The 26,723-nt window shown below is 42.8% G+C and overlaps 1 protein-coding gene across 4 annotated transcripts in view; it reads left to right on the top strand.

Moving 5' to 3' along the window:
• The window catches only part of atp8a1 (ATPase phospholipid transporting 8A1), a 522,190-nt gene that overhangs the window by 293,360 nt on the left and 202,107 nt on the right, over positions 1-26,723 (top strand). For all 4 annotated transcript variants that reach the window (XM_068036156.1, XM_068036147.1, XM_068036163.1 and 1 more), the window contains 2 exons: positions 11,127-11,196; positions 26,635-26,719. In XM_068036156.1, the coding sequence (XP_067892257.1) occupies positions 11,127-11,196; positions 26,635-26,719 (155 nt within the window). The remainder of the gene's footprint in view (positions 1-11,126; positions 11,197-26,634; positions 26,720-26,723) is intronic.

Raw genomic sequence — 26,723 nt, forward strand, 5'->3', positions numbered from 1 at the left:
TAACAATGAGGGGATGTAGAAAGGAGGGAAGCTGTGTAAAATGGTGCATTTGGAGATTGCAAAGAATAAGACAAGATCATGGACTATAGTATCATTGAGGAAAAACAAGAAAAGTTGTAATGTGATGTGAAAAATAATGAGTTTTTTCTTATCCTGTCCAGAATTTCTACCATAGCATTTCTAACTGATCAAGGACTCTTGCCCTTCACCTCTGCAAATATTTGTAATCACCGGCAGTTATATCTGGTAGAATTTCCACTTTGGGCACTACCAACGTGCCCTTGAAATAACATTGTGGTTTGGTTTTATTTCATGTTTCTGCTCAAATTTAAAATAAAATAAATAAATGCATTGCATAATCGCAAACATGAAATCTCCCATGCGCCAAAACAATCAGGCAGCGATATAGAATGTTCTTAGTTCCATTTAAAAAGTATTCTCTGATTCATGGCAACCTGGTGCAGTTTTATTAATTCGGCTGAAAATAGGTTTATCACCAAAAATAAGCATTTTCAATAAGGGAGTTCAGTCCTGCACCTGTGAATAACCTGATTTAAAATCACTGAACCATTTAATAGTTCAATTGGTGTACCCTAGTCAGTTTCTTAGTAAATTAAATATTTTTGATATGAAAAAACTTTTAAAATGTGCCTACCAGTGCCTGTGCACTAAGGAAAATGAGTGCGATGTGAAGAACCTTCCCAACCGAGTGCAGTTGGTGGAATCTCGCAATCTCGACTGGGGGTTTGTGCCATTTTTAGGAAGAGCTTGTCTTAAACCTTCGATCTTAAACTGCACTAAAAGATCATGGCACACCCGAGTCTATGTGGATTTGAGTGTAACTCCCATTTAAATTCCCTGATATTTTTCACTGGTTCATCTGAGTGTGCCAAAATTGCACTGGTGTAAACTAGTGGCAACCCATTAACTTCAAGGCAGAGATTCTCATTATGACAGGAACATAAGATAAGGAATGATCTACTGCAACTAATTTAAAGTAAAATTGATGAGTTGTATTAAAAGATGCAAGTAAATCCACCGAAATCATTCTTCAGAATTTTGCCCTGTTCAGGCACCAACTTATGTATTGTTGTATTACTACATCATTTGAAATCGCCAGGTGTACGCTGACAACACCCAGCTCTACCTCGCCACCACACCTCTCGATCCCTCCACTGTCTCCAAAGTGTCACACAGCTTGGTCAACATCCAGTAACTGGATGAACAGAAATTTCCTCCAACTAAATATTGGAACGACTGAAGCTACCATTGTTGGTTCCTATCAATAACTCCATTCCCCAGCCACTAACTCTATCCCTCTCCCTGGCAAACTGTCTGTGGCTGAACTGTTCACAACGTTGGTGTCATATTTGACCGCAAGATGCACTTCCGGTACACAACTGTGCCACCACTAAGAACACCTATTTCCACCTTCATAACAAAAACAAGAAATGCTGGAATCACTCAGCAGATCTGGCAGCATCTGTGGAAAGAGAAGCAGAGTTAACGTTTCGGGTCAGTGACCCTTCTTCGGAACCTTCATAGCCTTCCACCTTCATAGCCTTCCACCTTCATAGCCTTCCACCTTCATAGCCTTCCACCTTCATAGCCTTCCACCTTCATAGCCTTCCACCTTCATAGCCTTCCACCTTCATAGCCTTCCACCTTCATAGCCTTCCACCTTCATAGCCTTCCACCTTCATAGCCTTCCACCTTCATAGCCTTCCACCTTCATAGCCTTCCACCTTCATAGCCTTCCACCTTCATAGCCTTCCACCTTCATAGCCTTCCACCTTCATAGCCTTCCACCTTCATAGCCTTCCACCTTCATAGCCTTCCACCTTCATAGCCTTCCACCTTCATAGCCTTCCACCTTCATAGCCTTCCACCTTCATAGCCTTCCACCTTCATAGCCTTCCACCTTCATAGCCTTCCACCTTCACAGCCTTCCACCTTCACAGCCTTCCACCTTCACAGCCTTCCACCTTCACAGCCTTCCACCTTCACAGCCTTCCACCTTCACAGCCTTCCACCTTCACAGCCTTCCACCTTCACAGCCTTCCACCTTCACAGCCTTCCACCTTCACAGCCTTCCACCTTCACAGCCTTCCACCTTCACAGCCTTCCACCTTCACAGCCTTCCACCTTCACAGCCTTCCACCTTCACAGCCTTCCACCTTCACAGCCTTCCACCTTCACAGCCTTCCACCTTCACAGCCTTCCACCTTCACAGCCTTCCACCTTCACAGCCTTCCACCTTCACAGCCTTCCACCTTCACAGCCTTCCACCTTCACAGCCTTCCACCTTCACAGCCTTCCACCTTCACAGCCTTCCACCTTCACAGCCTTCCACCTTCACAGCCTTCCACCTTCACAGCCTTCCACCTTCACAGCCTTCCACCTTCACAGCCTTCCACCTTCACAGCCTTCCACCTTCACAGCCTTCCACCTTCACAGCCTTCCACCTTCACAGCCTTCCACCTTCACAGCCTTCCACCTTCACAGCCTTCCACCTTCACAGCCTTCCACCTTCACAGCCTTCCACCTTCACAGCCTTCCACCTTCACAGCCTTCCACCTTCACAGCCTTCCACCTTCACAGCCTTCCACCTTCACAGCCTTCCACCTTCACAGCCTTCCACCTTCACAGCCTTCCACCTTCACAGCCTTCCACCTTCACAGCCTTCCACCTTCACAGCCTTCCACCTTCACAGCCTTCCACCTTCACAGCCTTCCACCTTCACAGCCTTCCACCTTCACAGCCTTCCACCTTCACAGCCTTCCACCTTCACAGCCTTCCACCTTCACAGCCTTCCACCTTCACAGCCTTCCACCTTCACAGCCTTCCACCTTCACAGCCTTCCACCTTCACAGCCTTCCACCTTCACAGCCTTCCACCTTCACAGCCTTCCACCTTCACAGCCTTCCACCTTCACAGCCTTCCACCTTCACAGCCTTCCACCTTCACAGCCTTCCACCTTCACAGCCTTCCACCTTCACAGCCTTCCACCTTCACAGCCTTCCACCTTCACAGCCTTCCACCTTCATAACATCACCTGACTCAGCTCATTTTCTGCTGAAACCCTCATCCAACCTTTTTTTATGTCCAGACTCTCATCTTTTCACTCACAAACTTGAAGTCATCCAAAACTCTAAGCCTAGGTCCTAACCAAGGAAGGTACTGTCTAAGGAGCCTTGGTGCATTGCTGCAGTGCATCTTGTAGGTGGTAGACACAGCTGCCATCTGGTGGAGGGAGTGTATGTTTATGAATGGGGCGCCCATCAAGGTGTTGCTTTGTCCTGGATGGTGTCGAGTTTCTTGAGTGTTGTTGGAGCTGCATTCATCCAGGAAAGTGGAGAGTATTCCATCACACTCCTGACTTGGACCTTGTGGCCAGATTTTGGGGTGTCAGCACTCATTTTCCTTACTTGCCGCAGGATTCCTAGCCTCTGACCTGCTCTTGTAGCCATGGTATTTATATGGCTATTCCAGTTCAGTTTCTGGTCATTGGTAACCCCCAGGATGTTGATGGTGGGGGATTCAGTGATTGTAATACCGTTGAACGTCAAGGGGAGATGATTAGATTCTCTCTTGTTTGAGATAGTCATTGCCTGGCCCTTGGGTGGCGTGAATGTTACTCGCCACTTATAAGACCAAGCCTGAATATTGTCCAGGTCTTGCTGCATTTCTACACGGACTGTTTCAGTATCTGAGGAACCGTGAATGGTGCTGAACATGGTGCAATCATCAGCAAACGTCCCCACTTCTGACCTTATGATTGAAGGAAGGTCATTGATGAAGCAGCTGTGATAATTGACCTCCAACAACCACAACCTCTTCCTTTGCGCTATGTATGACTCCAACCAGCGGAGAGTTTTCCCCCTGATTCCCATTGACTCCAATTTTGCTGGGGCTTCTTGATGCTATACTAGGTCAAATGCTGCCTTGATGTCAAGGGCAGTCACTCTCACCTCACCTCTTGAGATCAGCTCTTTTGTCCATGTTTGAACCAAGGCTGTAATGAGGTCAGGTGCTGAGTGGCCTCGGCAGAACCCAAACTGAGCATCACTGAGCAGGTTATTGCTAAGCAAGTGCCACTTGATAGCACTGTCGATGACACCTTCCATCACTTTACTGATGATTGAGAGTAGACTGATGGGGTGGTAATTGGCCGGGTTGGACTTGTCCTGCTTTTTGTGTACAGGATATACTTGGTTTTCTAACCGAATTCTTGGAAACAAGAAATTTAAAAGAATGCAAATTCTCAGATTAATTTCAATCATTTATGCATTATTTCAAGATAATGCTCCAAGTAGATTACGAATTCCACCAGTAGGCAAATTCAACAGATTAAATTCAACTGTGCTTTGTGCAAAGAGGCCCTATAAAACCTTAACTCTAAACTGCTGAATGTGTGGAACATACTGGTATTCCAAAACTGACAAATTAATTACCGAATTTCCAACATAACTTATTCTGGGTATAATATATATAATTCTGTCTACCAGATATAGCGAACAGAATGATATATTTAGGTTTTGTTACTTTATTGGTAAGCACAGGGGCGGCGCAGTGGCTAGCACTGCAGCCTCACAGCTCCAGGGACCCAGGTTCGATTCCGGGTACTGCCTGTGTGGAGTTTGCAAGTTCTCCCTGTGTCTGCGTGGGTTTTCTCCGGGTGCTCCGGTTTCCTCCCACAAGCCAAAAGACTTGCAGGTTGATAGGTAAATTGGCCATTATAAATTGTCACTAGTATAGGTAGGTGGTAGGGAAATATAGGGACAGGTGGGGATGTTTGGCAGGAATATGGGATTAGTGTAGGATTAGTATAAATGGGTGGTTGATGTTCGGCACAGACTCGGTGGGCCGAAGGGCCTGTTTCAGTGCTGTATCTCTAATCTCTAATCTCACATCTTTTATTTTATGACTATTAAAACTATCGCACCTGCAGCTAAACTCAATTCTCTTCACAACTCTGCCAAATTTAAAACTTAGAGCCTGCTTAACTGCATCAGATGGCAGATTAGAGCAAGTTTGCATTCTAAAGTCGACAAAAACTTTGTGGGCAACTGTCAGTGAGGTGAACAACAAGTGCCGTTCCTTCATGGCTGATTGCAAAATCTGGCCCATTATTGATGGTCCTGTGTCCCACTGCAGGCAAGGGTCAGGTCTGAGGAATTATTTTTAATATAACCTATTACAAGGCCCTCTTTAAGCACATATTGAAGTGTCTTTGAAGATGTTTTACAGTGTTTTTTTGTTACTGGCGAGCCATAAACATTGTATAATATGTCATTGGGGAGTATACGGAGTGCTTGACAGGTAGTTGATCTGTCAAAGATAACTTCTCTTTGGCCTCCTTATCTCGAGAGACAATGGATACGCGCCTGGAGGTGGTCAGTGGTGTGTGGAGCAGCGCCTGGAGTGGCTATAAAGGCCAATTCTAGAGTGACAGGCTCTTCCACAGGTGCTGCAGAAAAATTTGTTTGTCGGGGCTGTTACACAGTTGGCTCTCCCCTTGCGCCTCTGTCTTTTTTCCTGCCAACTACTAAGTCTCTTCGACTCGCCACGCTTTAGCCCCGCCTTTATGGCTGCCCGCCAGCTCTGGCGAATGCTGGCAACTGACTGCCACGACTTGTGATCAATGTCACTGGATTTCATGTCGCGTTTGCAGACGTCTTTAAAGTGGAGACATGGACAGCCGGTGGGTCTGATACCAGTGGCAAGCTCGCTGTACAATGTGTCTTTGGGGATCCTGCCATCTTCCATGCGGCTCACATGGCCAAGCCATCTCAAGCGCTGCTGACTCAGTAGTGTGTATAAGCTGGGGATGTTGGCCGCCTCGAGGACTTCTGTGTTGGAGATACGGTCCTGCCACCTGATGCCAAGTATTCTCCGGAGGCAGCGAAGATGGAATGAATTGACACGCCGCTCTTGGCTGACATACGTTGTCCAGGCCTCGCTGCCATAGAGCAAGGTACTGAGGGCACAGGCCTGATACACTCGGACTTTTGTGTTCCGTGTCAGTGCGCCATTTTCCCACACTAGATAACTACAGCCACAAAAATGGGATAACCTGCAGGTATTGTTTCTCACTAGTGACTGCAAGTAGCTGCCTGTTACGACCGAGGCGGGAGTAATGCATGTCAATTCAGTCCCATTATTCCACAGGTCATAGCATATTATAAAAGCTTTCCTACCTACTGGAAATTAGCCAAATTAAACACTTTTTAACCCCCCCCCCCCCCCCCAAAGAATAAAACAGACCAAACCAAGTATCTTTGAACAATAACAAACTAACTATTCATTAATAAACTAAATCTTAAACAATTTTGAGATAAATATTTGTCTAAAGACCTTATAACTTATTTTATCCTAACCTTCATGCATACATATACATTCAAAAACCAACAGTTAGCCGGTTTTAATAAAATTAGAGTTTCTTAGGAATAAATAAATCACTGGGTTGTACGTCTTTGTAGATTGCATTCCCAGTTTGGTGAGGTGTCCCAGAGCTGAATAGCCAGATGCCACATGAAGTCTCCAGGCGAATTAAACAAACAGTCTTTAATGGATAGGCGTTCAAGTCATTTCGGTTGCAGCAGGTGTCACGCAATTCTTTCAACAAGGAGTATAGCAACAGGTCTACTTGGATTTTTAAATTGGCAGTTTTTCAGTAGAAACTTTACTAAAAATTCCAGCAAACACAACAGGCAAACAGAGAGTCACTCCTGAAGCAGAGACTTCTTAGAGTTTGGAAGTAAAAGGAATTTACTACCATCAATAAAAAAAAATCCTTTCCAGAGTTTTTTTTCTCCTCAGGCAATACACAGCCGGTAGTTTAATGCATATTTTCTGATAGGAGAGAGGGATCCTTCCTTCAGTAAGCACGCCTCACTGGTCTCTAGATTAGACTGGTTTTAGCCAGTCTTTTCACACAGTTAACTGATACATTACAACAGGTGGCTCTCTCTCCTGCTGTTGCCTAGGAAACAGGCTTGCTGCTGGCACCCTGTGCCCAGGGAATCCAAAAGTGTGTCTCTGCCTTCAAGGCACATAGCCTCACCCCCTTAGTTTTAAAAACAGAGGAGAAAAGAAACTACACCCATGACACTCTGCATGGCAGTTACTACACCCTGATTAAACTAGATGAGGGCAGCAAATTGTTATCATTATATGCTGTACCAGAGAGCCTTTACAAATAAAAGCATAGGAAATATGAGCAGGAGTAGGCCATTCACCCTGTCAAGCCTGCTCCGCCATTAAAACAGATCATGACTGATCATCCAGCTCTGCACCACTTTCACCACTATCCCCATATTCCTTGATGTCATTAGTATCCAGAAATCCATTGATTTCTGTCTTGAACATGCTCAATTATTGAGCTTCCACAGCCTTTTGGGGTAGAGAATTCCAAAGATTCACCACCCTGAGTAAAGAAATTCCTCCACATCTCAGACTTAAATGGCCTGCCCCTTATTCTGAGATTGGGTCCCTTGGTTCTAGACTCACTAGCCAGAGGAAGCTTCCTATCCACATCTACCCTGTCAGAATTTTGTAAGTTTCAATGCGATCACCTTTCATTTTGCAAAACTCTAGGGAATACAGGGCCAGTTTCTGCAATCTCCTCAAACGACAATCCTGCCATCCCAGGGATTAGTCTGGTGAACCACCGTTGCACTCCCTCTGTGGCAAGTATATTCTTCCTTCGATAAGGAGACCAAAATTGTACACAATGCTCCAGGTGCGGTCTCACCAAGGCTCTGTACAATTGCAGCAAGATGACATTACTCCTGTACTCAAATCCTTCTGCAATGAAGACCAACATACCATTTGCCTTTCTAATTTCTTTCTGCATGCTATCTTTTAGTGACTCTTGAACAAAGACACCCAGGTCCCTTTGGACACCAACACTTCCCAACTTCTCGCCATTTAAGAAATACTCTGTCTTTCTGTTTTTTCTACCAAAGTGGATAACTTCACAGTTATTCACAATGTTCCATCTGCCACGTTCTTGTCCATTCACTTAACCTTTCCAGATCCTCTTGAAGCTCCTTGCATCCTCCTCACAATTTGCATTCCCACCTAGTCTTGTCATCAGCAAATTTGGAAATATTACATTTGGTCCCCACATCCAAATCATATATATAGATTGTAACAGCTGTGGTGCAAGCACTGATCCTTCTGCCATCCTGAGAAAGACCTGTTTATTCCTACTCTCTGCTTTCTGTCTGTTAACCAATTCTCAATCCATTGCAGTATATTTCCCCAATCCTATGTGCTCTAATTTTGTTTACTAACCTGTGTGGGACCTTATCAAAAGCCTTCTAAAAATCCAAATACACCAATCAACTGGTTCTCCTTTATCTATGCTACAAGTAACATCCTCAAAATACTCCAACAGGTTTGTCAAGCATGATTTCCCTTTCACAAATCCATGTTGACTCTGCCCAATCATATTATTTTCCAAGTGTCCATTTAGCACATCCTTTATAGTTGATTCGAACATTTTTCCCACTACTGACATCGAACTAACAGGTCTGTAGTACCCTATTTTCACCCTCGCTACCTTCTTGACTAGTACGGTTGAGTTGCTACTGTCCAATCTGCAAGAACCCTTCCAGCATCTATAGAAATTTGAAAGATAGCCACCAATGCATCTACGATAGCTACCTCCAACACTCAGGGATGTAGCTCATCTGGTATAGGGGATTTATCAACTTTCAATCCAATTAATTTTTCGAGTGCTACCTCTTTATTGATACTAATTTCTTTTAGTTCCTCATTTTTACAAGTCCCTTGGTTTCCTAGTATTTGAGAGATTTTCTGTAACTTACTCAGTGAAGATGGACACAAAGTAATTGTTTAGTCTTTCACCATTTCCCCATTCTCCTCCACAAATTCTCCTGTCTCTGCCTGTAATGGACCCACATTTGTCCTTGCTAATCTTTTCCTTTTCACATACCTAAAGAAGCTTTTACACTCCACCTTTATATTTCTCGCTAGCTTGCGTTCATATTCTCTTTTCCCTTTCTTTATCAGTTTCTTGGTCCTCCTTTGCTGGATTCTAAATTGCTCCCAATCCTCAGGCTTACCACATTTTCTGGCGATCTTATAAGCCACTTCCATTGATCTGATCCAATCTTTAACTTCTTTTGCTAGTCACAGTTGATTCACCTTTCCTATTAGGTTTTTATGTCTCAGAAGAATGTATATTTGTTGTACACCGTGTAATACTTTAAATAATAGCCATTGCCTGTCTACCATCAAATCTTTTAATGTATTTTCCTAATCTACCATAGCCAATTTGCCCCTCATATACCTTCATAGTTTCCTTTGTTCAGATTTAAGATCCTAGTTTCAGAATGAACTATATCTCCTTCAAACTTAATGCAAAATTCTATCATTTTGTGGTCACTATTGCCTAATAGCTCCTTTATAGCAAGGTTATTAATTACACCTTTCTCATTACCTAATACTAAATTTAAAATAGCCCAATCCCTCGTTGGTTCCTCCAACAAACTGCTTCAGAAACCCCTCACGTACACACTCCCGGAATTCAACCTCCACAGCATTAGTGCTGATTAGGTTTACCGAGCTCTGTAAGTTGAAATCTCCCACTATTACTGTATTGGCCATGCTACGAGCAGCTCTAATTTCCTGATTTATACCGTACCCAACATTACCACTACAGTTTGGTGGCTTATAAACAACTCCCATCAATGTTTGCTGCCGCTTGCTGTTTCTTAGCTCCACCCAAACTGATTTGACATCTTACTCCTTTGATTTAAGATCATCTCTCACTAATGTACTGATCCTGTCCCTTATTAACAGCATTACCCCACCTCCTTTTCCCCTCCGCCTGTTCTTCCTAAATGACGAATATCCCTGAATATTCAGTTCCCAGTCCTGGTCACACTGTAACCATGTCTCTGTAATGGCATATCCATTTACCTCTATTTGTGCCTTCATATCATCTACCTTGTTGCAAATGCTGTGTGCATTCAGTTGGAGTGCCCTTAACTTTGCCTTGACATTCCTCATTCTCATCCTATTTGATGTTTGCCTTCATTTCGTCTGCCTTCTAATTTCACTTACTACTTTTCTACTTCCTGTTACCAGTTTTGCTTCCCTTCAATCTGAGCTCCCTCTCAATGATGGCAATGATCACCATTGAAAAGTTAGTTTATTCTATGACTTATTTCTTTTACTTTGTTTGAGAGAGGATAACCACATGCTGAGTATTAAGCACTGACCCACCTCAATTTTGAGAAAAGCACCTATACCTTTTATCATGTGCCATTCTCCTAATGCTATAAGGATGAAAATCAATCGCGGGTACAAAAGTTCTCCCGGAGAACATTTTCTCCATTGTTTTTTTGCTCCTTTTTAGCTAGGGAAGTGTTGATTCTTCACAAGGACAGATTTTTAATATGTTTGTAGGCTATGTCTAGATTAGCATTTTGCACTTGCCATAAATAGTTTTTATCTAGCAACTGGTTTTCTCTTCCAAGGGCAACCCTCTTTTAAGTATCACTACAACATACGTAAGTAAATAGTGCTTAAATGCACCAGTAATGAAGTGACAAAATATCGCCCATCTTTAAAACTGCTTCTAGCCAAACTTGGCTACTCAAAATGATGCTATAATCAAATTGCTGGAAACTAACAACCAAATGATTATAGGAATGAATATGCCAAACCTTGAAGTCTGAAGCAGCACGTCACTTCAATAACTCAGTATAGACTGAACATCGAACCTGAGAGTATTATGGCTCAGCCATTCACTGAATAAGCTCACAAAACATTGGGAAGGATACTAATTAAAGTTGGACAACTATGGCGTAAGTGAAGCCAAATTTCTCGGTCACTCCAATGCCAGTAACGCTCCTAGATGTTAGACCTACCATGTTGTGGCTCATGGGAATAAATTGTCCCTTAGTTAATATCTTAACTTCCAGTTATAGGTGTGAATTATATATTAATTATGTGTAAGTATTCTTAACACTTAGTGATTTATGACTGAGCTAATGGAACTTGGCTCCATTTTTAAAAAATCAGTTGTTATGACAATGGTTTTGAAGCCTGTATAGGGAAATATGTGATCGTAGTCTGTTTCCTTACAGCAATAGAAAGCGGATGTCTGTGATTGTCCGTATGCCATCAGGAAAGCTGCGACTTTACTGTAAAGGAGCGGTAGGTCTTCCCTCTAATCTTCATACTTATTATTTAACAGTATTTTCATGAACTTGATTTTGCTAAAGTATGGTTGTTAGTAATTTCCCCTTTCCTGACTGCTAATCTGAAGTGGAATAGAGTCATTTAAGTCAAATGAAATTTAGTGACTGTAATCTGTACTTTTTGGCAAAACAAGACTGAATATACTTAATAGACAAGAAGCTTCCTATATTTATCATGCTGTGGAACAAACTGCACCATATAAATGTGTACTAGTATACTTGTATTCAGTTGATGCAAAGTATTGGCAAATTTTTCACCACATAGAACATAGAACAGTACAGCACAGTACAGGCCCTTCGGCCCACGATGTTGTGCCGAACCTTTAACCTACTCTAAGATCAAACTAACTACCTACCCTTCATTCTACTATCATCCATGTACCTATCCAAGTCGCATCATGACTTTATTTAAAGTCTTATTCTTGGTATTAATCTACTTGTCAGTAATGGATAAACTTATAGTTCAGATTTTTATGACTATACTTCAGTAGATGTATTTTATTTTTTACACTGCTCTCTTACAAAGTGATTTTTCCAGCATGTAAATAGTCTTCAGTTTCATCAAGTGAGTGTCAATATTCCTTAATAATAAATTTATGATGCAAGAAGAAAAGCACAATGAACCCCCATCTCTAAAAATGAAGTAATTGGTATCATTGGGTCACTCTTTCTATTCTTTTTGGCTGCTTTATCTTTTTTTATGCTGTCAGTAAAATAATGCAACATGAGTTTGCCCTCACCTTACCCTGTGCTTTTCCATCCACCTTCAAAAAAAATTCTAAAGAAAACCCAGGTTGTTTATGAATACATGAAGAGCAAGAGGATAACTAAAGAAAGAGTAAGGCTATTAGGGACCATAAGGGTAATCTGTGTGTGGAGGGGGAGGATGTTGGTACTTCATGAGTACTTGGAGTCTGCTTTCACAAAAGAGAATGACGGTACAAATATTGCAATCAGGAAGGAGGAGTGTGAAATATTAGATGAAATTAAACAGAATGAGAGGAGGTATTAAGGTATAAATTGAAAGTGGATAAATCCCCAGGCTCAGATGAAATGCATCTTAGGCTGTTAAGGGAAGCAAAGGAAAAAATAGCAGAGGCTCTGACCATAATTTTCCAATACTCTCTGGGTACTGTTGTGGTGCCAGAGGACTGGAGGACAGCTAATGGTGTACCCACAAGAAACCTGGTTGCAGGAACTGGCAATGTTGTGGATTAATTCTAGAATTGGATTAAAGGAGAGCACATGTGAAAGATGCAAAGTTCAGTTTAGGAGTGAGAAGCGACGATGTACCAGAGAAATACCTAAGACAGACGGAAACACGTACAGCAGTCGGTTTTTACTTCCGAATGGGAACGTGGCAAGCGACTGGCCTGCCTGTGAGTAACAGTAGGGAGGCTCAGCTGTTTTTTTTTTTTACCACTGTGCCTCACTGACATGCCATTTGCCAACTTGCTGACCAAAATATCCTGGAAGTCAGCAGAAAGCGACAGTTCAGCTAAAATCAGGTGACTCGGAAGTGAAGGAAGAGGTAGACTGATTCTTGATAAGCAAGGGGGTGGAAGGTTATCGGCGGTAGGTGGAAATGTGGAGTAATCAGTTCAGCCATGAATTTATTGAATGGCAGAGCAGGCTTGAAGGGCCGAGTGGCCTACTCCTCCTAATTCGTATGTTTGAATGTTCGTATGACCCCCAAGGTATGTGCATTGAAGGGCTTAGGGTGGTGAATCTCACTCGGTGGAGGTGAGTGGTGGAATGGACTTGGAGGGAAGGGTGGGTGAGGGAAGCCTAATTCAGGGGAGACCCAGTACTTAATAGTGAGATCTGAAGGAACACTCCTGCTATTCATGGACCACAGGAAACCTGGTTCCATGAACTGGCAACATTGTGGATTAATTCTAGAATTGGGTTAAGGGAGCCGATTTCTGTGTTGTAAACATAAGAGCTGATCTCAAGCATTCACTTTCTGCATGTCTGTAATGAAGTGAAGAGTTAGTTATGTCTCAATTTGTAATTGCAACAGTATGGTTGGTTTGAATAAGTACTATGTAGGCTAGTTTCAAACATATTGAGGATATCTAAGGTAGCTGCATAGATTAATCTTCAGCTTTAACAAATACTGTTGCTTCTCTTTTTTTTCCATGTTTCATGCACTGAGCAAACTAGTCCCCTCACTCTAAAGATGACCGACATAAAATCATGGAATGGTTACAGCACAGAAGGTCATTCAGCCCATTGTGTCTGTGCTAGCCCTCTAAGAGCAGCTCAGCTAATCCCACTCCCCTGTCTTTTCCCCATAGTCCTGCAAATTCTTTCTTTTCAGATAATAAATTCCCTTTTGAAAGCCACAATTGAATCTGCCCCCACCACACTTTCAGGCAGAGCATTTCAGATCTCAACCACTCGCTGCTTAAAGTTTTTCCTCAAGTTGCGTCTAGTTCTTTTGCCTTAAATCCATGTCGTCTGGTTCTCAACCCTTCTACCAATGGGAACAATTTCTCCCTATCTACTCTGTCTAGACCCCTGATGACTTTGGACACCTTTATATCAAATCTCCTTTCAACCTTTTCTGCTCTAAAAAGAATAGCCCCAGCTTTAGCAGTCTAACCATGTAACCGAAGTCTCTAACCTCCCGAAACCATTCTTGTAAAACTTTTCTGCACCCTCTCCAGTGCCTTCACATCCTTCCTAAAGTGTGGTGCCCAGAATTGGACACACAACTCCAGTTGAGGCCGAACTAGTGTTTTATAAAGATTCACCATAATTTCCTTGCTTTTCTACTCTGTGCCTCTATTTATAAAGCCCATGATGATCCCATATGCCTTATTAACTGCTTTCTCAACCTGCCCTGCCACCTTCAATAATTTGTGCACATGTACCCACAAGTCCCTCTGTTCTTGCACCCTCTTTAGAATTTTGACCTTTATTATATCGTGCCTTTTCTCGTTCTTTCTACCAAAGTGTGTCACTTCACACGTCTCTGCATTAAATTTCATCTGCTATGTGTCTGCCCATTCCACCAGTCTGTCTCTGTCCTCTTGAAGTCCATTACTTTCCTCCTCACAGTTCACAATACCTCCAAGTTTTGTGTCATCTGCAAATTTTGAAATTCTGCCTGACACACCCAAGTCTAGGTCATTAGTATAGATCCAAAAAATGCAGTGGTCTTAATACTGGCCCCTGGGGATCCCCACTGTATACCACCTCCAGTTTGGAAAAATAACTATTCACCACTACTCTTTCCTGTCGTTCAACCAACTTCATATCCATGCTGCCACTGTTCCTTTTATTCCATGGGCTTCAGCTTTGCTGACAAGTCTGTTATGTGGCACTATATCAAACGCCTTTTGGAAGTTCTGTACGACACGTCAACCACATTGCCCTCATCAACCCACTCTGTTACTTCATCGAAAAACTCAATCAAATTAGTTAAATATGATTGCCATTAACAAATCCGTGCTGACTTTCCTTAATTAATCCACATTTGTCCATGTGAGTGTTAATTTTGTCCTGGATTATCGGGCTGGATTTTACAGACCCACCCCCGGCCTTGTGGGGTGGGGGGGGTTGCGGAAAATGCCTCTAGCAGAGGCCCAGCCCGATATTGCTGGTGGTGGCTCCTTCGCCGCTTGGCAAGGGGAACCAAATCTACATCGTTTTTTAAAAAAAGTAAACGAATGTATAAATGACTCGCCTGCTCCCGCCGTCCGTTCCAGTGCCATATTGGTCCCGGTGGTCTTCTGATCTCCATCTGGAGATCCAATGCGGGACACTGTTAGGGAGGGGGGAGCAGGTAGGTATTTCAGTGCGGGATGGGTTGGAGATTGGGGTCAAACTAATGCAATTGGTGTAGGGGATGGTGGGAAGGTGTGAAGTTAAAAGTTTATGAACTTTGGTGGAGGGGAGGGTCAGGTACACAAGGTAAGTATTTTGGGGCGGGGTGGGGAGAGGGCAAGGAATGATTTGTATGGTTATTGGGGAGGTGGTAGAGGGGCTAGAAATATTTAATTATCTTAAATAAATCTTTACATGACTATTGCTTTAAAAATTTAAGTTGTAATGTAGGGCACGAAGCCCTTTAAAAACGGCGTCGGCACCTGCGCAGTGGGACCTGACGCCGTTGTCGGGGATGCACCGCCCACACCCTCCACATCATTGGGGTGGGAGGGTGATCCACCCCGGCCATTTAAATGAGCTGCCACGCTGAGTACCGCAGCAACTCAGTAACGAGCGGTCTGCAAGGGCGGGCTGCCATATTTGAAGCATCTGCAGTATTTTTCTTTTATTCAAGTGGATTTAAAACCTCAGAAGAGTGACAAGTTTTCTTCTGAAATATATTCTAGACGCATGAGTTCACATTATCTGGATAATTAGAGAGGTTGATGATGTAGAATTCAGAAATTCTATATATTTGCTCTCTATGGGAGAAAATAATTGACCAAAAGGATTACAAATGACTAATATAGTAACACTGTAATGAGTTTGTTATGCACATTGCTGATGAACACTGCAAGTGAATGAATTCTTTGAACTCTGCTAATGATGGATTCCACCTCTTTATGAATGATCTTAAACAAGCTCTGCCACTGTGTAGTTAATTGAGAGCTGTTTGACATGATTTGCATGAAAACATGTCTGTGGTTAATGAAATTATAAGTCATGCATGTGCAATAAAATATTGCTGTAAAAGTAAAATTGAAGTATACTAAAACTGGTGTCATTTCAATGTACGTTTGTCTATTCCATCTACCCAACAATGCATATAGTAACAGTAATGAAGAACTTGTAGCTATAAAAAATACTGGGCTGCAAATCGGGTTGATACAAATTTTTATTTAATGGCAGATCAACATGCTGCTGCAAACACAATTGGTTCAATATTGGAATCAAATAGTTATTTGCAAATCTATTGACAAGAATGACAAACAATCTGAACAAGCTCCGAGCTCAGGCAGAATGGCTGGAGTATGTGTATGGGCGAGTCTCCAATGCAGTTACCATCATTTTGCGTGGTTATGTCACCACTTGCATTCCACTGCCACCTATACCCTTCTTCCACCCAGCATACTCTTACACCCCTCTACCCCCACCCCACCCTCTAACGTATTTCCATTTTCAGTTGCTACAAAACTGCTCCCAGCCCTCTTTCTGCCATCTCCAAAAAAAACACGATTCTAAGAAACATGATGAATGTCTCCAGCTCATAAACCAGTGTTTTCACTTCTTTTTCAAATTGCAAATATACAATCTTCTGCTGAAGCGTTATACAGTTACCCTCAGAAAGCCCAAACTTCTCCCTGATATCTGCTTCTACTCTACTCATAATCACTCCTAAATTTTTGCTATCATCTAATCCCAACTACTCACCTGGAATTATAGAATTGTACAGCATAGAAGAAGGCCACTCAACCCATCGTGTCTATGTCAGCTCTTTGAAAGAGCAGCTTTTTCCCCGTAACCCTGCAAATGAGTACTCTTCAAGTACATGTCCAATTACCTTTTGAACGTTCCTATGGAATCTGCTTCCATCAACCTTTCAGGTCACATGTTTTTTGCAAAGCTTTAGCATAACTTCCTTGTTTTTGTATTCAGTGCCCCCATTTACAGAGCTAAGTATCCCATATACTTTCTTAATTGTCTTATCAAACTTCCCCTGCTCCTTCAAGAATTTATGAATGTGCTCCCTTAGGTTCCTATTCTTTTGCATTCCCCCCTCCCCTTAAAATAGCACCATTTAGATTATGTGGCCACTCTAATTTGTTCCTCCCAAAGTGCATCACTTCACACTTAATTGCATTAAATTACATCTGCCATGCATTTGCCCATTTCACCAGTCTGTTTTCTTGAAGTTGTCTACCCCCCTCACTATTTACTATGTTGCTAAGTCTTGTATCATCCACAAACTTGGAAATTGTGTTCCCCATTCCCAAGTCATTTATATACAACAAGAAAAGCAATAGTCCTATACCGATCCCCGGGGTACCCCACTGCATACCTCTCTTCAGTCATAAAAACATCTATTCACCACTACTTTCTATCTTCTATCCCTTAGCCAATTATGTACCCAAGTTACCACCATCCCTTTAATTCCATGTGTTTGCATTTTCCAAGTAATTCTGCTATGTGGTCCTTTATCAAATGTTTTTAAAAGTCCATATAAATAAAATCTACTGCACTATCTTCATCAATAATCTCTTTTACTTCATCAAAGAACTCTATCAGGTTAGTCAAACACAATTTGCCTTTAATAAATCCATGCTAACTGTCCCATATTAACCCATGCTTCTGAAAATGATCTCTAGTAGTTTTCCCACCACTGACATTGGACTGACTAGCCTGTCACTACCAGGTTTATTCCTTTCCCCAGCTGCAAAAATGAGAAAACTGAAGCTATGGTCTTCAATCCCTAGCACAAACTCCACTGATTCCAACTGAACTCATCTCAGGTTGAATGAAGCTGCTGATCAAGTTTCTCAGGGTAATTGTATCTTTTCGAACATTTTTAACCAGAAGCATATGCTACTATTTATGTCAGTAAGACATGATCAATTAATTAGTATAAAAACAATGCCAAATTGATGACTTATCACACAATTACAATCAGTGTTCAATTAGTTAATCAGATCTACGGGATAAAATGCAAATTAAGTAACACTAAAAAGGTTCTAAGTTTTTCAATAAATTACCTATATCTCAGATTTTAAGTTAAGTAAAACATTTAGTTAAACTCCACATAAAATAAAGTGACATCACAAGGGAAGCAGCTAATTGGTGAGTAGCTGGTGAGTCTTTAGTAAAGTCTTATGTCTATTTCTATTAAGTCAGTTAATAGTCTAATAAATAGAGGTATGACAGTGCATCTCAGTCTTGTGGAATGCACATCCTGTTCCACGTGGGAACTCCAGGACGCTTCTAGTTTCCTGGACACATACATGTGGAGTAAGTGTTGTTAGCTGGAGGAGCTCGATGTCTGGGTTTTGGGCCTTGAGTGGCAGCTAGAGTCACTGGTGCATCTATGAGTTTGAGAGTTGTGTGGATGGCAGGTTTCTGGATGTGGTCGCCCCACATCTTAAGGGTGTGCAGGCTGGGTAACAACCAGGCAGGTAGTGCAGGGATCTTGGAATGCATTTCGCTCATCAACCGGTATTCAGATGAGAGTGATGGTTGCTCTGGGAAGTACAGCCAGGTGGACAGGAGGAAGATTGGAAAAGCAATATTGAAAGGAGATTAAACAGACAATGTCTCTGTGGCCGCAGCCATGAATCCAGGATGGTATGTTGTCTCCCTGGTGCCAGGGTCAAGGATGTCAGTGAGCTGCTGCAGAGTGCACTGAGGGGGGAGGGTGAATAGCCAGCAGTAGTGCTCTATATCGGTACCGAGGGGCCCCAACAACCCCACTGCCTTGTGGGCGTCTCGGGAGAGACCAAGGCTAAGGGAGTAAACCCTAACAGAAAATCCGGAGCGGAACCCCGTAGGCGGTCATGTGTCACCTTTGGCATGTTTCCGGCAGTTCCTGCAGCCATACTGGTGCCAAACGTCGTGTCCTGCACTCCTTTGGACCCCACCAGAAAGGCCGAGAGGGGGGTTTTGACGACTGGGCAACTCTCAACCTCCATAAATTTGCCCAGGCATGCGCCATGGAGAGGTCACTCCATAGTTGCCTCACAGCGACTGAAACAACACGGAAGGCAGCAGTTACGGGTTATCACCTGTGGAAGAGCCTGTCACTCCAGAATTGGCCTTTATAGCCACTCCAGGCGCTGCTTCACAAACCACTGACCACCTCCAGGCGCGTATCCATTGTCTCTCGAGATAAGGAGGCCCAAAAGAATACGTCGAATAATGGATGAGACCCTGCAGACAGATTTTAGGGAGCTAGGAAAGAATCTAGAAAGCAGTACCTCAAAGGTAGTAATTTCCGGATTACTCCCAGTGCTAAGCACTAGTGAATATAGACGTAGGAGGATGGAGTAGATGAACTCTTGGCTGGAGAGATAGTGCAGGATGGAGGGATATAGATTCTTTGCAGATTGGGACCAGTTTTGGGGCTGGCCGGGAAGTTGCACCTGAACAGAGCAGGGACCAATGTCATTGCAGGGCTGTTTGCTAGTGCTATTGGAGAGGGTTTAAATTAAATTGGCAGAGGAATGGGAATCAGGAGGTAACATTACAGAAGAATTGGGAGGGATAGATAACACCAGAGCAAGAAATAGTAAGGTATTGGGTGGGGTCAGAGTAAGGGGAATGCAATAAGGCCGAAATTAGGTTACAGCACATGTATCTGAATGCACAGAGTGTGGTAAGTAAGGTTGGTGAGCTGCATGTGCAGATAGCCACGTGGGATTTTGATGTTGTGGCAATAACGGAGACCTGGTTCAAAACATTGCAGGACTGGGTATTAAATATTCCTGGATACAAGGTGTTCAGGAAAGCTAGGGAAGGAAAGAAAGAAGGAGGGGTGGTAGTATTGATTAAGGAGAACATTACAGGGCTGAGGAGAGAGGATGTCCGAGAGAGGTCAAGGACAGAATCTATTTGGATAGAGTTAAGAAACAACAGAGGTACCATTATGCTACTGGGTGTATTCTAAAGGCCTCCAACTGGTGGCAAAGATCTAGAGGAACAAATTTGCAAGGAAATTACAAAGGTGCGAAAACTATAAGGTTGTTATAATGGGGGCTTCAAGTACCTTAATATAGATTGGGATAGTAATAGTGTAAAGGGCAGAGAGGAGGAAGAGTTTCTGAAGTGTGTTCAGGAGAATTTTCTATAACAGTATGTTTCCAGTCCAACAAGGAAGGAGACACTGATGAATCTGGTTCTGGGGAATGAGGTGGGGCAAGTGGATCAAGTGTCACGAGGGAAAAATTTAGGAGACAGTGACCATAGCATCATAAGGTTTAGGTTATCTATGGGAAAGGACAAAGAGCAATCCATAGTAAAGATAATTAGTTGGGGGAAGTGCCAATTTCAATGGAGTGAGAATAGATCTGTCTCAGGAAAATTGTAATCAAAGATTGGCAGGCAAAACTATAATTGCACGATGGACTGCTTTTAAAGCGGAGATAGTTCGGGTAGAATTGCGGTATATTGCCCCGAGGGGGAAAGGAAGGGCAAACCGATCCAGAGCTCCTTTGATGATGAAAGAGATAGTGTGTAAGATGCAGCAGAAAATGTCAGGTTGATAATACAAGTAAGAACCAGGCTAAATATAGAGTTCAGAGGGGAAGTGACAAAGGATATGAGAGCAAAGAGAGAGTATGAGAAGAGATTGGCAGCTAACATAAAAGGGGAATCAAAAATCTTCCAAAGACACACAAATAGTAAAAGGGTGGTAAAAGGAGAAGTAGGCCTAATTAGGGACTAAAAAAGGGACTTGCGCATGGAAGCAGAGAGTATGGCCGAGGTACTAAATTACCACTTTGCATCTGTCTTTACCAAGGAAGATGCTGCTGCCAAAGTCATAGTGAAAGAGGAAGTCATTGATGGGCTAAAAATTGATAAAGAGAAGGTATTAGAAAGGCTGGCTGTACTTAACATTGGTAAGTGACCAAGATCGGATGAGATGCATCTGAGGATACTGAGAAGTAAGAGTGGAAATTGCAGAGGCACTGGCCATAATCTTCCAAACTTCCTTAGGTATGGGGGTGGTGCCAGAGGGCTGGAGAACTGCAAATGTTACACCCTTGTTCAAAAAAGGGTGCAAGGACAAGTCCAGCAACTGAAATCCTCATCTTAAACATGGGCAATTACAGAGGTATGAAGAAAGAGTTGCCTAAAGCAGGCTGGGAAATAGACTCAGGGGAAGGTCAGTGGATGAGCAGTGGCAGACATTTAAGCAGATATTTCATAATGCTCAGCAAAGATTTATCCTGGTCAAAAATGTTAACAAAGGTGGTCAAGGAGAGTATCCGATCAAAAACTAAGACATACAAAGCAGTGAAAACTAGTGGTCAGCCAAAGGATTGGGAATTTTTTAGGAACCAGCAGAGGATGACTAAAAAGCTAATAAAGAGGGAGAAAATTGATTATGAAAGTAAATTGACAAGAAATATAAAACAAACGGCAAGAGCTTCTACGGATATATAAAAAGAGTAGCTAAAGTGAGCGAGGGACCCTTGGAGGATGCGACTGGAGAATTGATAACGGGGAACAGAGAAATGCCAGATGATTTAAACCAATATTTTGCATCGGTTTTCACGGTGGAGGACACTATAAACATCACACAAATATCAGATGAGGAGCTAATGGAAGGAAAGATCTTGTAACAGTCTCTATCATGAGGGACAAAGTATTTGACAAACTAATGGGGCTAAAGGCAGACAAGTCACCAGGACCTGATGGCCTACATCCAAGGGTTTTAAAGGAAGTGATTGCAGAGATACTGGAGGCATTAGTCGAAATATTCCAGAACTCACTGGATTCCAGGAGGGTCCCAGTGGATTGGAAAACCGTTAATGTGATGCCCCTGTTCAAGAAGGGGTGGTGGAGGGAGACAAAAAAGCAGGAAACTATAGGCCAGTCAGCCTAACATCAGTCGTTGGGAAAATGCTAGAGTCTATTATTAAGGAAGAAATAGCAGGACATTTAGAAAAGCTTAACGCAATCAAACAGAGTCAACATGGTTTTGTGAAAGGGAAATCATGTTTGACAAATTTGCTAGAGTTCTTTGAGGATATAACAAGCAGAGTTGATAAAGGGGAACTGGTAGATGTAGTGTATTTAGATTTCCAGAAGGCATTCGATAAGGTGCCATATAAAAGATTATTGCACAAGATTGGAGCTCACGGTATTGGGGGTAATGTATTAGCGTGGATTAAAGACAGAGAGTCGAGATTAATGGGTCTTTTTCAGGTTGGAAAGACGTAACTAGTATAGTGTTGCAAAGATCAGTCCTCGGGCCTCAATTATTTACCAGCTATATTAATGACTTGGAGGAGGGGGCAGAATGTAATATATCCAAATTTGCTGGCGAAACAAAAATAGGTAGGAGGGCATGTTGTGATGAGGGCATAAAGAATCTGCAAGAGGATATAGATAGGTTGAGTGAGTGGGCAAAATCTTGGCAAATGGAGCTTAATGTAGGAAAGTGTGACGTCATGCACTTTGATGGGAAGAATCAAAAGGCAAAACTATTATTTAAATAGAGAGAGACTCCAAAAAGGTGCAGCACAGAGGGATCAGGGTGTTTGTGTGCATGAAACACAAAAAGTTAGCATGCAGGTGCAGCAAGTAATTAAGAAGGCAAATGGAATTTTGGCCTTTATAGCTCGGGGGTTGGAGTTTAAAAATAGGAAAATCTTGTTACAACTGTACAGGGTATTGGTGAGGCCACACCTGGAGTACTGCGTACAGTTTTGGTTCCCGTATTTAAGAAAGGATATACTGGCATTGGAGGCAGTTCAGAAGAGATTCACTAGGCTGATTCCTGGGATGAAGAGGTTGACTTATCAAGAATGGCTAAACAGGTTAGGCCTTTATTCATTAGAGTTTAGAAGAATGAGGGGTGATCTTATTGAAACGTGCAAGATTCTGAGGGGGCTTGACAAGGTAGATGTTGAGAAGATGTTTCTACTAGTGGGGGAATCTCAAACTAGGGGACATAGTTACAGAACAAGGAGACATTCATTTAAAACTGAGATGTGAAGGAATTTCTTCTGTGAGGTTAGTGAATCTCTGAAATTCTCTACCCCAGAGAGTTGTGGAGGCTAGATCACTGAAAGTATTTAAAGAGGAGGTAGATAGATTTTTGAAATACCGGGGAGTTGAGGGTTATGAGGAGTTGGCACGAAAGAGGAGGTCTGGGGCAGATCAGCCATGTTCTTATTGAATGGTGAGGCAGGCTTGAGGGGTTGAATGGCCTACTCCTGCTGCTATTTCTAATGTTTTTATGTACAGACCAGTCAGTTTAGCCTCGGTGGTGGGAAGGTTTTGAGAGACGATGGGCTGGATTTTATAAGCTCGCCACCGATCTGATGAAAGGTCACAGACCTGAAACATTAACTCTGCTTCTCTCTTCACAGATGCTGCCAGACCTGCTGAGTATTTCCAGCACTTTCTGTTATTTTATTTCATTTTAAATTCACTTTAGTTTTATATTGAAGTTGTACTACACCACTTTACCAATTTCGGAGTTTATCAAGCACTACTGCTTTATAACCTCATGTATGGATGATTGTTTTCGATATCCAATCAGTGCACTCAAATTCATGTCTAGTCAATATTGAATGCATTTCCCTTACCCAGAAAGAAAACCAGGTCGTTTTATTTCTAGTAGCTGTAAAATTGTTTTGTTAAAAAGTATAACTGACCTTGCACCAATTTATAATTTAAGTCCGTCAGTCAAACCTTCATTAGTCTGTCCCACATCTGTGAGATTGTTAGTTCACATTTAATCTCAAACTTTTGTTGTATTAAATTCCTCCACATTAGTTATGACAAGTGGTATTGGGCACAACTACAGGTCCCTCTTCCCCTGAGGAGGAATGCACCACTAATACACAACCCAGTCAAACTAAAAGTCGTTGTATGTAGCATTAAATGGCAGTTTGGTTCTCATCATCAATAAGGCAGGTAATGTCCTGCAGTGACCACCAGTCATGCAAAGTTTTGAATGAACTGGTTGATGATGCGTGATTTTGCTCCATGGTCACCTGTTTGTGTCCAAAGGTCCAGAACAGCATCAAACACCCAGAGAAACTTTCCCTAGCATTCTTGATCTATGGCTGGTGGAATTAGCCAGGCCTTGGAGCAGATGCACCAGGATGCCCTCCAATCTTCTCACTCAACACAATGGGTAACCACAAATTAAAAGTACAGATGCTTCAAGTAATGGAAAAGGGGCTGCAACCTCTGGCTTGATATATATGTATGGATTTGTCCTCAGTGCAAAATGGGTATATCAGGGCATAAAGTCAGAAATTAATTTGAAAACCATGCAGCATTCTCAACCTGAGATTCCCGGGGAGGATCTCGCAAGTGTAAGTCTTGCACTGGGATGTTCAGTTCTAATGAGCTGGATGTTGTCCCAGTGTAGAAGATTAGAATGAGCAAGGGTAGAGCCCATAATAGCAGCAAATAGAGGAAAACTTTCTGTGCATTGTCAACTGCCCTCCAAGTATGATATTTAAAAAAAAACTTCTTACTGAGGTATCTTCACTGTTTTCCTTTCTCAGCCTCTGAACCACTTCTCATTCTTGGTCATTTCAGCCTCTGTCTCAACTCATCATGTTCTTTCTCCTCTGAGTTTACTGTCCTCTTATCCTCCCTAAATCTCCCCCTCCAGGTAAACTGCCCAGCCCATATTCATGACCACCCCTTTGACCTTATCCTCTCGCATGGTCTTATTAGTCCCATCGCATCAATTACGGATAAGACCATCTCTGATCACTTCCTGATCATCCACATGCCCCAGACCTACTGCCTTCTATTATCTGTCCCTGGAAAAAAACTATCCCCCAATTCACTTACAACTTCACTTTGAAAATGCCAACTGTCTAGCCTCTGGCACTCCGTTCACCAGAACATTTCTGCAGCTACTGATTTGCTTAACTGTGTCCTCACCTCCTTTGATGCACTAGTCCCCATTAAGCCATTAGTCTCTCACCCTGGCTGTTCCTCCAGTACTGCCCTCATCTCCACTCCCTTAAGTCCAAAAGACGCAGACTTGAAAGGATATGGCAGATAACTTGTTTAGCCATCTACCACCAGATCTGGCTGCACTGTGTAAAACACTATCCAGTCCTGTTCTCATTTGCTAAAATTGCTCACTATTCCAGGATCATCCTGGAATGTAAACCGTCTACTTCAACCCCTCTCCACTGTTCCCTCCACCCTCCTCCAACATTAAGTGTGAGGAGCTCATGGACTTTATCACTAAGATCGAGACCCTTCAATCAGCTACCTCTGCTGTGTCCCTTCATTTCACTAGTCCACCTGGCCAAACTTCCTATAATGCACCCCACGCCCTAGTCCTGAACTCACATCTTTCTCTAGTTTCTCTCCTATCTGCCCTCTCTGAGCTCAGAGGCTCTTGTCCATGAGACCCACCTCCTGCTCCCTCGATCCTATTCCCACTAAACTGCTGACCACCCAATTTCCCCTTCCTAGTCCCTATGTTAACCGATGTTGTAAACAGTTCACTCTCTTTAGATGTTGTCCCTCTATCCTTTAAATCTGCTGTCATCACCTCCTGCTCAATAAAACAAACCCTAGATGCCAACGTCCTTGTAAACTACCATCCCAACTTCAATCTCCCTTTTCTCTCCAAAGTCCTTGAATGTGTTGTTGCCTCCCAAATCCATTCCCATCTTTTCCCCGGAACTCCTTGTTTGAATTCCTCCAATCAGGTCTCCACCCCTGCTACGGTACCAAAACAGCTCTTATCAAAACCGCAAGTGACATCCTATGTGACTGTGACAAAGGTAAACTATACTTCCTTGTCCTCCTTGACCTGCCTGCAGCCTTTGGCAAGGTTGACCCCACCATCCTTTCTCCGCTGTCGGGGCTGCTCTCACCTGTTTCCATTCTTATCTAATTGAAGCCAGGGCATCTCTTGCAATGGCTTTTCTTCCTGATTCTGCACTGTTACCTCTGGTGTCCCCCAAGGACCTATCCTTGACCCCTTCCTATTTCTCATCTACACGCTGTCCCTCAGTGACATCATTCAAAAGCACAACGTTACTTTTCACGTGCACTGACAACATCCAGCTCTACCTCATCACCACCACCTCTCTGGACGACTCCACTGTTGTTAAATTATCAGACTGCTTATCCAACATCCAGTACTGGATGAGCAGAAATTTCCTCCAATTAAGCATTGGGAAGACTGAGGCTATTGTTTGCAGTCTCTGCTCCAAACTCCATTCCCTAGCTACCGACTGCATCCCTCTCCCTGGCAACAGTCTGAGATTTAAACCAGATTGTTGGCAACATTGGTGTCACATTTGACCCGAAGATGAGCTTCTGACCTCATATTAAGGCCATCACTAAGACCGCCTATTTCCACCTTCATAATATTGCCCGACTAGGTGGCTTTGGTTGCAGGACAGATGCAAGAGCAAGCCTTCTTGATGGCAAATACTTCCAGCAACATCTGTCCCACTTCTTCATCAAGCATGTGTCTGACTCCGACTACCTTTGCAGCAAGGTCATGTGGCACATGCAGCTGAGGATTTTCATAGAAGCAACTCAGCATGAATCTCCATCCTATTTGGTACAATCCATACTGCAAGCAATCAAGTTCTATATTTCTAGTAGTTCCTGGTAATAGGCAGGTAGTTGGGACTGCAACATCCTTCATTCGACATTATATAATGTGCGTGTCAACCTAAAGTAGTGTAATATGCAAGTTAAGTGATGAAATTGTATTTTAGAACATGATTTTATTTTACAGGATACTGTTATTTATGAGCGGTTGTCTGAGAGTTCAAGATACAAGGACATTACTTTGAAGCATTTAGAGCAGTTTGCTACAGAAGGTTT

The sequence above is a fragment of the Heterodontus francisci genome, chromosome 1 (genome assembly GCF_036365525.1).
Source record: "Heterodontus francisci isolate sHetFra1 chromosome 1, sHetFra1.hap1, whole genome shotgun sequence".
NCBI classification, from domain to species: domain Eukaryota; kingdom Metazoa; phylum Chordata; class Chondrichthyes; order Heterodontiformes; family Heterodontidae; genus Heterodontus; species Heterodontus francisci.